Below are 16,081 nucleotides of genomic sequence, written 5' to 3' on the forward strand. Positions count from 1 at the left end.
GAACACAGAGAAACAAGCTTGGTAACTGTGCCACAACTATGGAACTTTCTCTAGCTCGAGACTTGCTGAACTCTAGCATCATTCAGAAACAGCTGGGCCTTGGGAAGTAGGAATGATCTAGGCGGGTATACACCACCCTTAGCAGCTGCTAATGCATGCATTGGTTAATCCATCTCCTTTCTTGAGAATCTAAATTGGAAGATAAATGATCTCAATACAACTTGCAGAACAAAGCTCACTGGTGTCTGATGTCAATCTAATACCCACACAATGACAAGCCAGAGATCTGCTAGTGCCCATCTGCCTAATGGTTAGCATGTCAGCTTTGGCAATGTCAATCTCCTGTTTTGAAGGTGTTCGGAGAGGGCTGTTTTCAGGATGTGGAACAGGTTCCCTGACAGTGTTGCAAATTAATCAGGTTTTGGGTCCCACACACATGAAAGCTCTGAGTATTGGATGCAGAGATCCAACTTTGGAAGCTGCACACACAGCACCCCTGTATATGTGCAGTCCCCATTACAGCCCATGTGTAATGTAATCCCACTTCAAAAAATGCTTCAACAACACAGAATCTTAAGGAAATATGCCAACCTGGAACAGCTATCTTCCCTACGGTTGGATGCTCCATCTCCATGACAAGTCCATTGTGCAGCACCTATAAAAAATCCAGAAATAACAACATAACAATGAGCATTGTTGGGTTTTAGAAAGGGTTATAGTTATTGATACAAAAAGCTATAACCAAAAACACTGTTCATGATCCAATCCCAGTAAGAGAGAAGGACAGGATGCATTTGGTCTCTGCATGGAGTACTGGAAGTTGGTGAGTTGTCCAGAGTTCCAAAGGTGTTATTGATAGGTTCAGTTATTACGTCCCTAGCTTGTAAATAATGCTCAATGACTTCCATACCATTCATACCATATGGGCAGGCTTCCTCTTGGTATGCTATATGATTAATTGTATTTAACCAATACAGATCTAGAAGAGGAATACCTCATAGCTCTAAGCCTCATCCCTTTAGTATTGCTATATCATTTTAAACCCTTCTTTATTTATACAAACCTTTCTTTTAAACACCCTTTTTCCAGAAAGACAGCCCACCCTCAAAAATTACAGTCCACAAGTGAGATGTCTAAAAGAAATATAACTAGGCAGTACAGAAATCCAGAAAATGTCATAGATTCATATTAAAGTTGTATTGCTAGATCTTTTATGAAATGTCTATGAAATTCCATGGTTATGGGACTTCAGAGGGATAGCATTATACATTTCTTAGTCCATTTTTTCTGACATTTGAAAGACAATATAACCGAGAGAACAAAACTAACTCAACAGGGGTCCTATAGGGAAAGAATGGAGTCTCCCCCAATGCAGACCACAAGTAATTATTGTTTCTCAGAAGCACTATCCCTATCAATGGCCAGCTCACATATTCTATAACTCCTTCCCCAACCTGGTGCCTTCTAGCATGGCCATTGGTCATGCTGGCTGGAGACAATGGGAGTTGTAGTCCAACACAACTGGAGGGCGCCACCTGTATGTACATCAGTGCTTTCCCCATTCCTGGCCTTCCCAAGTAGCTGATTTGCTCTCCTGACTGCAGCCTCTCATGCTATATCAAATGAGAATCTGGGGGTGGGGTCTAGACTTCAGAAATAGCTTTTGGGGACGTACAGATGGGCAACTCCCTGTGCCCATGCAGAAGAAGCACTTTTGATTTGCACATGGGACTCTTTGGATCTTGTTCACTGAATAATGGTTGTTATAAATAATTCAGTGGGCTTGTGTACCCTACTACGCTACACATGCCGGAGACACATATCTCTTTCCTTAAAAAGAAAATTGGGTCAGGGGTGACTGACCTGTGTTGATAACATTGTTATAGTATAATGTGAGATATTTAAAAAACGCAACAAACCATCCACATACAGTCCTTTTCTGCAATTTATTATTGTATACAACCAAGAACCATGCTGTCAATCTCCCTGTGACTCAGATATTTCTTGTGCATCAACCATACATAAATTTTGGTGATCTGTTAGATAAATAAGCTTTCATTATTAATCAGTACTTTATTACCCTTATCCAAGATAAAGCTGAGATGCTCACCACTCCAACTTCTGAATAGAAAGGAAACTACCATTCGTGGTTTTTTTTAATTGTTTGTTATTTTTGCAAGGTCAGTAGTTTTCTTAAAGTCTATTTTGGAACAGTTTCTAACTTATTCCATTTCCCCATAACTCAGTACACTCTAGGAGTATTAAATCCTCCTTACTCTGAAACTCTCAATGCTGACATTAATGCCATTATTCCCACTTTTTTGTAGAAAGACAGGTCCCCCCCGCACAGCCAAATAGTTGGTTTTGCTGTCATATAAGCACAACCTATTTATTGAACTTTGTATTTTCAAAAATATATGTTGTCTTATATCTGCATAAAGATACAAAGTCTGATTTATTTTTACTGATATATGAAACACCTTTGCTTTCTTCATTTTTTGAAAATTCAGCACCATTCACTTCCAGGTTATTTGCCTGCAAATGTCAACAGTCTTTGTAGCACTATGGGGAGTCTCAGGAATTAATAATACAAGGAACATTAAAATTATTTAAAACTTTAGGTGCATGAAACTTCTCCTCCACAGAAGATTTCAAATCACTTAAAAATAAATCCAACCTCACTGGATGCCCAATTTACTTGCAAAACTGCAGATAATGTACCTGCCAAACCTGAACAATAGGTGAAGTACACATATAAAAAGAAATAACATAAAATAGCATCTCATCTATTGTTGCATCTGCCAAGTTACTTTAGCTATTGTAAATAGGTTCTTCATTATACTTTGCTAAGATATTTCCTATTTTGTAAAGTCATGCACTATTTCCTCTTGATTGCTTCTAGACGAGTTGGCAAGTCTTTTTCAATTCATCAAAGTTACTGTGAAGTCCATCAATCTGTATAATATGTGCCCTTTCATCCCCAAAGGAATTGCTTTCAATTCAGGTTTTGTTTTTTGAGTGGCTTCTTCAATTGTGGTAAATATAAAAAAAACCATTTTCCTGTAGTCTGGTTCTACAACACTCCTGGAATATTTGCCAACGAAACAAGGAGCATCAAACAGCTGTCCAAAAAAAGTGTGCAGGAAGGAAACAACAAGAGCAGTGTAGAAAAAAAAGATAGTAACTTTTGCTACCAACTCATTTTGAGATCAACTTTTTCTCAAGAGAAGACCGTTGAATTTGCTTACCCTCTCAATATTTCTGTCCGGGTAGTATACCTCATGATGCCCACTTCAAGAACAATGAGTGAAACAGTCATTTGTGCTGAGAGTGCTGTTGTGAGAATTGTTTTTAATGTATGTATATTTTTTATCCCAAGGAGCTCAGGATGGGATACATGGTTCCCTTCTCACCCATTTTATCCTTATGACAACCCTGTGAGGTTGGCTAGGCTGAGAGAGATCACTTGGCCCAAGGTCACCCAATGAGATTCATGGCTGGGTGAGGATTTGAACTGGGCCTCCCTCATCCACATCTGACACTCTAAGCCAAGTGTAGCCAAACTGGTGCTGTCCAGATGTTTTGGACTACAGGCCCCATTATCCTTGACCATTCACCATGTTGTCTGGGAAAGATGGGAGTTGTAGGACAAAATGTCTGGAGGGCACTAGCTTGCCTACAGTGGCTCTAAGCACTGTGGCACACTACCCTCTCACTATACTATAAGGACCATGATCATACCCAGGCCATATAAGCTTAGACCAAAGGGAGGGGTTTTTTGGGAGTGGATGCTACCACACCACCTTGGCAATATATTATGATGATGATCATTAGTGATATGTTGGAATCCCTGCTGCTCTCATGATTGCTTAAAGCTCCATAGTTTGGTCATCATTTGCCCTAATATATCTCTGCCATAATGGCTCTCAGATACAAAGCTGCTTGTGGTGTGGCAGGATTGCAGTGGGCTGGCATAGAGCCAAAGTGCTGCTCAGCCAGGGCTTCCAAAGGCAGCTGTGCCTGTGTTGCTGTGTCAGCTGTGAGGTCCAAACTTTGCCCAGGTAAACTCTGACTGGTGTGTGGAGCCAAGTTGCCACTCCACTTCCCTCCTTTCCTGTGCAGAGAGTGGCTAAGCAAGTATATTTCAAAGTTATAGAAGATTTCCCCACATCAGTGAGTCTACCTTCTTACCGGCATTGCTGCCAAGAGCTGCTCCTTCTCCTCCTCTTCTTCATCCTTGCTACCACCTGCTTCCTTGCCAGGCAGAGAGCTAATGAACTAACAGGTTGTGGCATCTACTGCTCCTCCTTCAGACCACCGCCGTTGTCTGGTATGAGCAAGAGGAGAATGAACAAGCAATAGAACAGGTCCAGGGGACTCTTGTCAGGAGGCCCCTGCTGGGGTGCAGACCCCTGGCAGGTGCCCAACCAGGCCGACCCCTGATGCCAGCCCTGAGCATAGTCTCAGTGTCTGGACTTTTCCACTGACCAATAGGTCAGCAATGAGTTTTTGGCACACAATACTTTGCCCAGTATTATCTACAGCTTATACTATGCAATATTTATTTCAGTGTGCCTTAAATTTTATTTGAATAATGCACAAAGGGAAATTCAATATATTTTACTATGGATGTAATCAACTGCGTCATCATTTCCTCTTGGCTTGTGATGAAAACATTCATAAGGTTATATTACTCTAACGTGAGTGAAACTAAGTGAGAATGACTAGGGAATAACAATGTCACGGGCTAATTGTATTGTTTCCCTTGACAAAGTTAATGATTGTATGTTAAAAAGCTTGCTGCACTTGCTCTCAAGAATATGGAAGTCCCACAGGCCTATAAACTTTCAAATATGCATAATAAATATTCCTGTTAACCCTTGTGGTTCCCTCTGTTTTCTCACCTTTTAAAAAACAAACATTAGAACAAAAGTAATTCAGAGTGTTAAGATTAACATTTGTCATGAATTTGGTAATAACCTGTGAGCAATCAATGTCTTGGAGCAAAGTCAATGCCTGTAGACGTACTCGCTTCATTTGGAATTGCTCATTTTATAGATCTGTTTGATAGACTGTATTTCTATTTGATGGGAGACCAGGCTTTCTGCATTGAGCAGGGGGTTGGACTCAATGGTCTTGTAGGCCCCTTCCAACCCTATGATTCTATGATTCTATGATCATTTCGCAAACGTGTATGCATAGATGCATTCTGATCTGTGATATGTAGTATGATGTTCGATTTAAAAAGACGAACACTCATGCAGAAATCTTATCAGTCCATTTTCAAGTTCTTTCTGTGGGATCAATTATGTTTGATTGACATTATGGTCCGAATATAATGGGTTGGATCTAGAGTAAGTTAGGCCATCCTTCAGTCTAATTGAAATCAATTGGGGAAGTTAACTTGTCCCATGGATTTCAATGAGACTAAAGAATGATAAACCTAATCTGGATCCAACTCATAGTGTTTCACCTTTTGTGTTGTTAAAAACTAAATTTTGTGGGTTTCAATGGATACCTTCCTGTTGGAGATTGGTTCTATAAAAGAAATGTTGTGATGAACTAGCTGAATCTTGATGCAACTAATATTATGACCATAGCAGGACTGCTATTTTGCAGTGTTTAATCAATGCACACATGTCAATTGGTAATGTAAAGAGGGGGAAAGACAGACATGAATTGAAGGAACTGAAAGCTGTGGTAGACTGCACAGGCATGTGCTCTCTACAAAGTTCAGAAATACAAAACTCAAATAATGGAGGCTTGCTAATTTAATGTTCAGAAACAAGACTAGGCACTTTGGAATCCCCAAATCCAGGGAGAAATTTGGATGAAGAGAATTTCAAAAGCATCCCTAAGCAGTAGAGGCTGGTGGCTCCAACTTTGGTGGGGCTGTGTAACTATTCTGGGTTTTAGTCAAAACCAGCCAGAACTCTAAAGGAGCTATCCAAAGTGCTGAACCCTATCCCCAAAATAGGTTCAGCACCTTGGATAGCTCCTTTAGAGTTCTGAGTGGTTCTGACTGAAACCCAGAGTGGATTCACAGCTCCACCGAAATCAGAGCCACCAGCCTCCACTGTCCCTAAGAAATACGAGAAGCTGTCTTATACCTGGTCAGAGCACTGGCCCATCTAGGCCAGTATTATCTACTGCAGCCTTCCCTAAGCTGGTGCCCTCCAGATGTTTCGGATGTCAACTTCCATCAGCCCCCAGACAGCATGGCCAATGGTCAATTATGCTGGGAGTCATGGTCCAAAACACCTGGAGGGCACCAGGTTGGACAAGCTGGTCTACTGTAACTGGCCACAGTCCTGCATTGTTTTGGGTAGAGGTCTTTCCCATCAACTGCTACCTAATCCTTGTGAATGGGAATTCCAGGGAATAAACTTGGGGCTTTCTGCTTGTAAAGCATGTGCCTTTGACCATAGAGGGTGGTTCCCTCCACATCCCCCGATGGAAGCAGATTGATTAACACTTCGCTCTAATGTCGAAAGCTGAGCAAATGCTGTGGCAAGCTGACAAAATCAGAGAGGCTCCCTCACCCTGCTTCGATGTTTGTTGATTTTTAATAACGAGTCCATTGATGAGTTTTGTCAAAGCATCTTACCAACATGGGCTCCTTATAGGTCACTGTTCTGTCTGTATACACAAGAATCATTGAAATGATAAGGGTCTGAACCTTGCTTTACCCTTGCTAAAACAGAGTAGCCACATTTAGTAGTATTCTCCTATGATAGCATTTCTGCTAAAGAAATCATATGCAACTTTTTCCATAAATGTTTGCAATAAAAATACACCTTTGTCAAAGAAATACAAATCTCAATAGTCAAGAAGTCTTGAACACTCACCAGCATACTGCCTAACCTAATAAGCAAGTAAAGAAAGTAATAACAATAGCATGGTATCATTCATATTCATATTTCACTCAATTTTACAGTCCATAGAGGCTTCACCTGTTTCTCCATGAAAAAAGGATATGATCAGTACACTTTTTCCAGTGCTGCACACTGTAGTGGGTCCCCAGGAGCCTTTCTTTAAGTACTCCATCCATCTTTCACCTGCCAAGTGTGTGTTGTGTTTTGTTTATATATAATTTATAGTTGTGCTGAAGCTTGTCTATCAGCTCCAAGGCACCCTGTACACCTGGCCATGCCTGAAGTGGGTGAGAAGTCTCAAGGAACCTAGAGTAGGGTCCAGTAGGCTGAGCTTTGAGGTATGCACTCAGGTTTCTGAAGGTCTGCTCAAGAGGCTACCTCCACTGCACAAAGGGAAACACAAAGAACCCCAGTATACAACTTGTGAAATAACCTGAACACATCCACAGGGCTCTTTTGATCCCAGCCTTTCTCTCATGTTTCCCTTATGCTTTGTTTTCTCTTCTGCTTTCCCCTTCTGCTTGGCCCCTATCTATTGTGTAAACTTACAGACCAACCTGACCCTGCTTGCACAGATGCAGTAAGGCAAATCTTTTCTTCATAAACGTACAGTATACCGTGCTATCACTCATCTGGCAGTAGTAGCGTAATGGTTTCATGCAATTTTAATTCAGGTTTTTAAAAAATCTTCATTTGCCAAGATAAACCTAGTTCTCTGGACTTTATCACATAGCTATAAATATTTATTTTAAGTCATATTATGCCCCCCAAAGTGCAAAATAATCAAAAACAGTCAACTTAGGTATACAGGTACAAGGTGTATGTCTTTTTGTGTGTGGAAACATTTGATCTGAATGAATTGTGGATCTTAAATATTTACTTTTACAGACATTTCCAGTTCAGATATAACAACAAACCATGGTTTGTTGTTCTGTCTGAACTTGGCAAATGGTGGGTTGTTAAAATCATGGTTTGTTAATCCAGATCTATGGTGACCTGGAGTCCTCTTCTATAAAGGACAATGCTCTATTTGAAGGGCTGCCAGAGGACTGTTCTCTATTTTGAAGTCATCCTCTATCTGAAGGACTGTCCAGTCCAACTCCAGTTTAAAGATAAAGAACCACTGGAAGAAAGAGCTGGGCCTTGAACTTGCCCATCAACAGCACCTGGACAGCAGGCTGAGCAGGCACACAAGTCATCTTGTCACAGTCTTCCACATTGTGGTGAGATATCTGTATTTCTATTTAAATTATAACAATACTTTTGAAACATGAATCTATACATATAAAATAGCACATGCAAATTTTACACAAATAGGTGTCCTCTTTGTCCTATTGTCCTCTTTTTGGGCATTTCTCAAACAGCCACCCTACCAGGATCACAGCCATAGTTTCTTGTTATGTCTGAGCTAAGCCATTACGTCCTTAGGGGAAAAAATTCAGAAAAGAAACATTGAGTTATTGCTACCTTAGAAATAGGATTTCTCTGAGTATGTTTGTTAATATACTTCCACAGAAAGTAAAAAAAATATACACCTAAGAATGCTAACGTTCATGTATCTCCGTACTTCTCCAATATTTAAAAAAAGTTGGGAGAATTTACTTTTTTTAATAAAGCCTATCTGGCAGGATATTTATTTCAAAAATAAATAAACAAATAAATAGGAAATAACTCCAGTGGGAGGAGAATTGGATATAATATAAAATATGGTCAATGTATTTTGGTTGTTTTATGTACATACTCAGCAAATAGGCAGCATATGTCATTGGTTATTATACATTGGAAATGTTTATCAATTACCTCATGGAAACTGAAGTCTTATGACATGGGTGGCCAACCTCTAGTACAAGCAGCTGAAGTTTCTGGCACTCAGGGGACAGGAGCAGGAGGGCTATGTCTGGCTATGGGACATAGCTAAGCCTCCAATCCTGATCCTTCTCTCTAGTGCTGTACTGTTCTTTGGCTCAGTCAACTAGGAAGAAAAACACTTTAAGGTGCAGGATGCTGAAAAAGACCAAAGCGGTCAGTATTGTAGGTCTATCTGATACATTGGAATTGATTTTAGGAACACCTCCTTTGGTCACCATTACCTTATGAGAATACAATATTCTTCTCAAGTCTTCTCAGAGAATTATTAGAATGGCTGAAAATTCAAAGTTAAGGATACACCATGTCTTAAAATGTGTGGCTGAATAACCTATTTTAATCTTATTATCTTCACCAACACCACTCCATGTAACAGTAAACTCAGGTGATGACCCCAGAGGGAAGTATCACCATACTCATGGGAGCCCAAGGTTTGCAGAAGTTCAAAAGATTTTTAAAAAGGGTGGGGGGGAGAGAACTAAGAAAAGACACAAACTCAGTCCAATGAGAATTGAGCATGCTCAGTAGCCACAGAACATCGAGTATCAGTTAGAAAAGTAAAACAGAATAGAATAGTTGAATGGGGTGTCCTTGAGGAGAACATGGCTGTCTGGCTGAAACACTGAACAGGAGCACTCCAGTTAGAGGGTGAGGACATACTGCAGCTTTTGTTGCCGGTCCCACATGTTGTTGTGGTTATAAATTATTATTCAATGGGCTGGATCCAGACTTAGTCAGAGTAGACCCATTGAAATCAATGGGACTCATGGTTAATGTAAGTCCCATTGATTTCAATTGGGTTTTTCTATGTATGACTAATTCTGGATCCAGCCTTTATGTGTATATCCTGCCATTCTGTCTTTAAAAGATCCTGAAGGCAGCTAACAAAAATCAGTAAAACATTCCAACAACTAAATATATAATACCAGGAGTATCAACATCCAAACCTGAACAAAATCCATCGGGAAGTACAGTTCATCATCCTACCAGCCTCCTGTCAAATGCTTTATGAAAATTCTCCTTAACAGCATTACAGAAAATCATCAACAACATGGCCAGATGGGCCTCTTCCGAGAGGGCATTTTAGTGCTGTGATCAACCAGAGTGTGAGGGGATAAAACTTCCCCAAATCTTAGGGATTATCAGGGTAAACCCTACCTTCTTTAATTTTTTAAAAGGAAATCAAAGGTCTTCAATGGTATTCATACATATACAAAAATGGGTGGATTTAGGTGCAACTGTTAAAAACAGTCCTTAAATCAAGGAAACAATTTCTCCAATCCTTGAAAAATGAAAAACCTTAATAGATATATATTCACTGAAGTTGTATATGTGTGTGTCCCAGGGAGTGTGGTGAGACTGCACTGAAGTGCAATTACATTCTGAAGTGTGTGGTACATTTTCCCACTCCTTCTAGAGTTAAGAATTGTGCAGTTTGGGACTTTTCCCCATGACCAAAACCTGCCTTCCTGGCTTGTCTGGAAGGAAGGTACAGTTGGATCAGAGCTTGGTTATATGATATCACATGCAAGTAAGAAATTGCTACATGATTGATACTTATTTCTCACTCATTGTGGGATAGATGTTTTACAAAAAGACATCCCCCCTGCCCAGCGGATAATTTGAAAATATAGGAATGGACAGTTAAGTTTACAAGTTGTTCAGTTCCAACAGTTGGTAAACATGTGATCTTCAACATCTGACATATAATCTACCCACTTTATCATCTCCCATATTGGGACCACAGTACAGTAACACAATGGTTGTATGCATATCTGTGTCTCAGAGCATGACATATTTTACATTTGAAAGCCCATATATTTTTATTAAACTGTCGTAAGCAACTTTCCCCACTAGTGTTCCAGCCCAGTTTTCCTCAGTAGATGAAATAAAAAGCTGCATAAGCCTTCAAGCCGAAACTGCTACATATGACTTGTTCTCTCTCACACACAGTCCAAATCTCCTTATTGCCTTCTTGTTGGAAATATCTATGATACAAATTAAATCATACTAGTTAGAAATTGATGTAACTTCAATGGCTCCTCCCAAAGAATCCTGGGGGTTAGTCAGGATGTTGAGAATTCCTTAACAAGCCTCCTTCACAGAACTATAATTTCTAAGCCCTCTCAGTGTAAATAGATTTTACACTGGTTTTACTTTGTAGTGTAGACATCACACACTCACTGGAAAAGACCCTGATGCTGGGAAAGATTGAAGGCAAAAGGAGAAGGGGACGGCAGAGGATGAGATGGCTAGATAGCATCACCAATGCAACGAATATGGACTTGAGCACACTCTGGGAGAGAGCGCAGGACAGGAAGGCCTGGTGTGCTATGGTCCATGGGGTCACGAAGAGTCGGACACGACTTAACGACTGAACAACAACAACAACACTCTATACTGTATGCATAGCATGCAACTATGCCTACTAGGTTTTAAAAAATGTAATACTAAACATGGTGGTGGAGGGGGGTGATTTTTATTGGGGCTACAGTGTGAGAGGCTAGTGCCCCAGATGACAACCAGAACATTTAGGGATGAACATGTGAAAGAAGGTGGTCCATTTAGGGCTTTAACAGCTGCCAGTGCAACTTAATTAAACAGGCAAAAGATGGTCAAACCATCTAGTTCTAATCAGCACCTGCCGCATTTTGCACCAACTGCAATTTCCAAATGGTTTTGAAAGGCAGCCCCTGATGAAAACAGATGTAAGATTTGGAGAGCCCTTGTGGCTGAAATAGTTATAGGACCATAGTTATCATAGCTTCAAATGTTCACTATTCACCATGCTAAAATACAAAGAAATTCGAAAATATTTAAATAAATAGCTGAAAATTTGTTCTTGGGATTTTTGGAAAGGTGCACTGACATTGCATCTGCAAAAAGGCATAGCTGATATCAGAGATGTCTACCAACAGACATCTTCCATACCTGTTTTTCCCCCTGGTTTTATCTGACATACATTGAAAATGAGAAATTGCTTTTCAGAGCTTGTCCTGAGATGTAAAATGGTACAGTAAGGCCACTTTGAAACCTGTTTCAATGCTCTAAAAGGTCTGTCTTCACCCTTTGTAGCAAGGATGGGCAACTTGTGGCACTCCAGATGTTTTGGCCTATAACTCCCATCAACCCTAGCCAGCATAGCGAATGGTGAGGGATGATGGGACTTGTAGGCCAAAACATCTGGAGGGCCATGAATTTCTCTCTTCTGCTTTATAGACTTTACATAGGCAATCTATATGTTTGTTATGCCTAAGCACAACTTGCTGACTGAAGAGTGTAATCTTACTTATGCATTATGTGGTGGTTCCAGGATTAATGTTTTAGCCACACCTGTAAATGAATACCCTGTTCATTATAGCTGTTTACAAAGGCTGCCATTTTCAAAGGAAAGATTGAAATCCACAGCTTTAGACTATAAGCTTCAGAGTGCGAATTTTAGAGTTATTAGCGCGCTGACTCCTCCAGAGCTTTGCAGATGGGAAGCTTTGCAAATGTGACTATTACAAACTCTTCCAAGAAAGCAGAGTGTTGGAACATGCTTCTCTCCAGGGACAATCACCATAACAGGTACTTAACATCTTCTGAAAAGTGCAGCTTTACTAACATGGAGACAGTTTCACTAATTTCAGTGGGATTTGAACCAGAGCCTTCAGATGTTCAATCCCACTTCAGTTGCTATTACTACACCTCGATAAAGCCTAGCTATGGAAGAAGCAACTGTTAAAAAAATTCTGCACCCAGAGTTTGATTTGTCACAAGGCAAATGAATTGAGCATATGCTCAACCCATTTATGATATTTATAAAAATTAATGCTTCATGAAATGGAGCCAATAATATGTCGACAAGGCCTCACACGCCAAGGAACTCCTGCAAAATTATTCCAGAAGAGAGGAAAACAAAATTATGAACACTCACTGTCTACTTGTTGATGGATGGTTGCCGAAAGAGCAGATTTTTTTTCCAGAGTTTGTCAAGCTTCTTCATTTTAGTTTTTATAATCTTTTCTGATATATAAATAATATCAGATTACATACATTTCTGTCAGGAGTTTACAGATGATATTGTTCTTGTGAAACACAAGATAAAGTTCCCTTTTACAACAAAATGGCACTTTTGTTATGTTTCCAACAGGCGATGCAGATCATCTTATCCCACCTCCCTCTTTTAAAAAAAGAAAGTTTTTTAGAGGCATACAATACTGGAAAATTCCTGTTCTCTTAAAGCAATTTTTAAAAGGCCATCAGGGCAAAACAAAATGGACCCCAAACTGTAAGAGTACCTAAGATGTTGTCCAAATATGCAGTTGATATTTTCATTTTTCAAGTACAACTGGAATTGGTGTTCACAACCTTGGACAAAAAGGCAAAATCCCATACCGTTCATGTAAAGTTACAGTGATTGACTTATGAGGAAAGGGGGGGGGGATTTTATATATAGTTTGCTGGCTAAGTGGCAGGCATAGGAGAAATTGCAGCTGAGAAATATTTAATAGCTGTCAGCATCCAGGTAGAGAGGAAATATTTAGTTTGATGCATGAGGGTATAACTAAAAAGTAGGATAAGCTGGAGTGGGAAAAGATGAAATATCAGTAAATACTTCTTTTTTCCATGATATATTAAGCTTAATAGATTACTCTCTTGTGGGAAGGTCTCTAACATTGAATGTTTAGATGTAGATGAGAGGGAACAGAATTCTATTCAGAATTCTCACATAGTTACAGAGATGGGCTGGGTTTGCTCACGAGTTGTTTCTGCACTCAAGTTTATTTTATCAATTGACCTCACCATATTTATTAGGGCTGTGCACAGACTGCCCCCTCCCCCTTCTTCACTTTGGATGCCGATTCAGACCTTCCAAAGCAGCCCTGCTTCACTTCAGAATGATTTGGACCCCATCTGCTTTGCTTTGGATTTGGATCCAAAGCAAGATTTGGATATCCGAATCATTTGGATTTGACTTTTCCCATTGACTTGCACTGGAAATCAGAAACGGCATAAAGTTTTCAGTTGTCATGATAAACACATGGGATTTGGAGAACTGTTAGCCCCCATGGAGGGGATACCACCTGCCAAATTTCAGACAGTTTGGCCCAGTAGTGTTTGTGCCAGGTGCAGGTGAAATTTGATTTTTTCAACAAAAACTCTCAAAGCAAAGAGCTATAACTTTTCACTGTTTCCACAGAAGTGCATGAAATTTGGGGGCCTCTCAGCCCCATAGGGGGAATCCCACCTGCTGTATTTCAGACAGTTTGGCAAAGTAGTTTTTGTTCTAAGCACAGATAAGATATGCTGTCTCAGAAACTCAAGCCAAAGGGCATAAAAGGATAATTAGAGAAGTTTGGTGTTCAAGCGGTGATTAGGAGGACGACACTATCCATAATCTCTGCTTCAGCTTTCTTTGAAGTGCAAATAATCCCTTTCCCCTAGTACTTTCCTATTCATAATCACAGTTGATGACCACAGGCTCTCAGTTGTCTTGTCTGACAGAGGCAGGAAGACACAGCAACCCTGCCAGGAGGGCACACTGACTTGAACTGAGAGCAACGACGGGCTCCCCTCTTCCACTACAGAAGGAGATGCTGCTCCTTTTGTGCTACTGCTGCTGCCTGCACCAGCCTCCTCAAACAGTGACCTCTGGGCACTGTGACTGGCCTCTGCACTCTGCTGCCCTACACCAGGATGCACTGTCCAGACTGGGGGCGACCAAACTAGGCTACCGGTGTTGCTGGTCCCACCAGCACCTTGCCCACCTCTGCCCCTGCCAAGGCCCTGAAGATGCCTCATATTGGGCTTACTTTGCCACACAGTGTAGTATAACATTTAAATAATATATGTTAATGTGTGTAGTGCTTTGTCCAGTGTTTTTTTGAAGTGTGGACTGTGTAGTGCTTTGCCTCACTCTGTTTTCTCGTCCACAACACAAACACACAAGAGCAAAAGAAAAGCAAATACTGAACTACCTACAAGCAAAGGGGGCAGGGGAGGACTATCTATAATCTTAACAGAGGAGAAAAGTTTTTTTGTTGTTTTTTTTTAGGGAAAAGCAGTCAAAAATGGGAAGGGACATCAGGAATTGAGAAGGGCGAGGTGTGTGGGTGAGGGGGAGCCAAGAATAAGGAAAGGAAAGGAAAGGAAAGGAAAGGAAAGGAAAGGAAAGGAAAGGAAAGGAAAGGAAAGGAAAGGAAAGGAAAGGAAAGGAAGATAGACAGACAGATTCTAGACAAAAAGTAAGGAGAAACTAATGGTTGAGAAATGAGAAGGGTCGGGGGGGGAAGCTAAAGAACAAGGCAAGACAGAAAACTAAAGTACTTTTTAAAACGTTTTGGTTTTTTAAATAAACAATCAAGAAAAGAATGAAAGGTAAAACCTATTAGAGAAGGGGGGAGAGACAGAGAGAGAGAGAGAGAACCAGGCAAGGAAAGGAGGAAACTCAAACTAAGTGCTCTTTAAATGTTTGTTTTTTTAAATAAAGAATCTACAAAACAAAGAAAGGGAATAGTTGAATTGGGAAGGAAGAACAAAGACAAAGCCGCAGTAACACACACACACACACACACACACACACACACACACACACCTAGCCAACTCTCTCTAGCAACAAGTAAACCACCACCACCACCTCCATGTGTGCTCTCTCTCATAACGAAATGAAGGCAGACTGATCTCTCCAATATATCCAGTATCCCCTCCTCACCACCACTGCTCCTGATTGGAAACTGCTGAGTTAAGTTCAGCCCTAATTTGGCAACTAGAGTTGCCATTTGCCAAGCCTCATCATTTCCCCCCTCCTTTCCTCTCCCCACCGTCTGTTCTCCTCCTCGCCCCCTCCCTGATCTTTCACAAGTTGATACCCGGGCTGTCTGGATGGGAATGGCTTCAGTAGCTCCAAGGCGGACCGAGGCGCCTCAGCGACAAACTGCTTTGCTTGAGGGTGCCTCATGCTGTTCTGATCCGATTTGGATCACGCCAAGGCACCTCCAAAGCAGCCTGCTTCACTTTGTTATTCAGGATTCTGACCAAAGTGGTGTACAGTCCTAATATTTATAAGAAATTACTGGACAGTTTGGAGGAAATCCTGTTTTGATGGAATATCAGGCACGATGGAGGTTGTTCACAAATACCTTAAGGGCGCAGTCCTAAGCTGCCTCCAAACATGGAGGCAACTGACTAGTTCAGGGTGGGTGGAGCATGGAGGGGATCTTCTCCTCCCCTCCCCCAGGAATGTCCCCCTTTTTGGCTGCTCCATGCTTCTCTTACTAGTGCAGAGCAGGGGAAGAAATGCGCTGCCTACAAGGTGGCAGGGGAGGGGGCGGGGAGTCAGTTTTTTGGGAACCGAC

General features: G+C 40.9%; 1 protein-coding gene across 5 annotated transcripts in view; it reads right to left on the bottom strand.

Annotated features, from left to right (window-relative positions):
* The window catches only part of SUGCT (succinyl-CoA:glutarate-CoA transferase), a 424,036-nt gene that overhangs the window by 58,724 nt on the left and 349,231 nt on the right, over positions 1-16,081 (bottom strand). For 3 of the 5 annotated variants that reach the window (XM_084857815.1, XM_084857811.1, XM_084857813.1), the window contains one exon: positions 592-655. In XM_084857815.1, the coding sequence (XP_084713941.1) occupies positions 592-655 (64 nt within the window). Of the gene's footprint in view, positions 1-282; positions 656-16,081 lie in introns of those variants that run through there. The other 2 variants (XM_084857814.1, XM_084857812.1) reach the window with 1 other exon arrangement.

The sequence above is a fragment of the Heloderma suspectum genome, chromosome 5, assembly GCF_057233095.1.
Source record: "Heloderma suspectum isolate Gila_16-S chromosome 5, 16-S_ref, whole genome shotgun sequence".
NCBI classification, from domain to species: Eukaryota; Metazoa; Chordata; class Lepidosauria; order Squamata; family Helodermatidae; genus Heloderma; species Heloderma suspectum.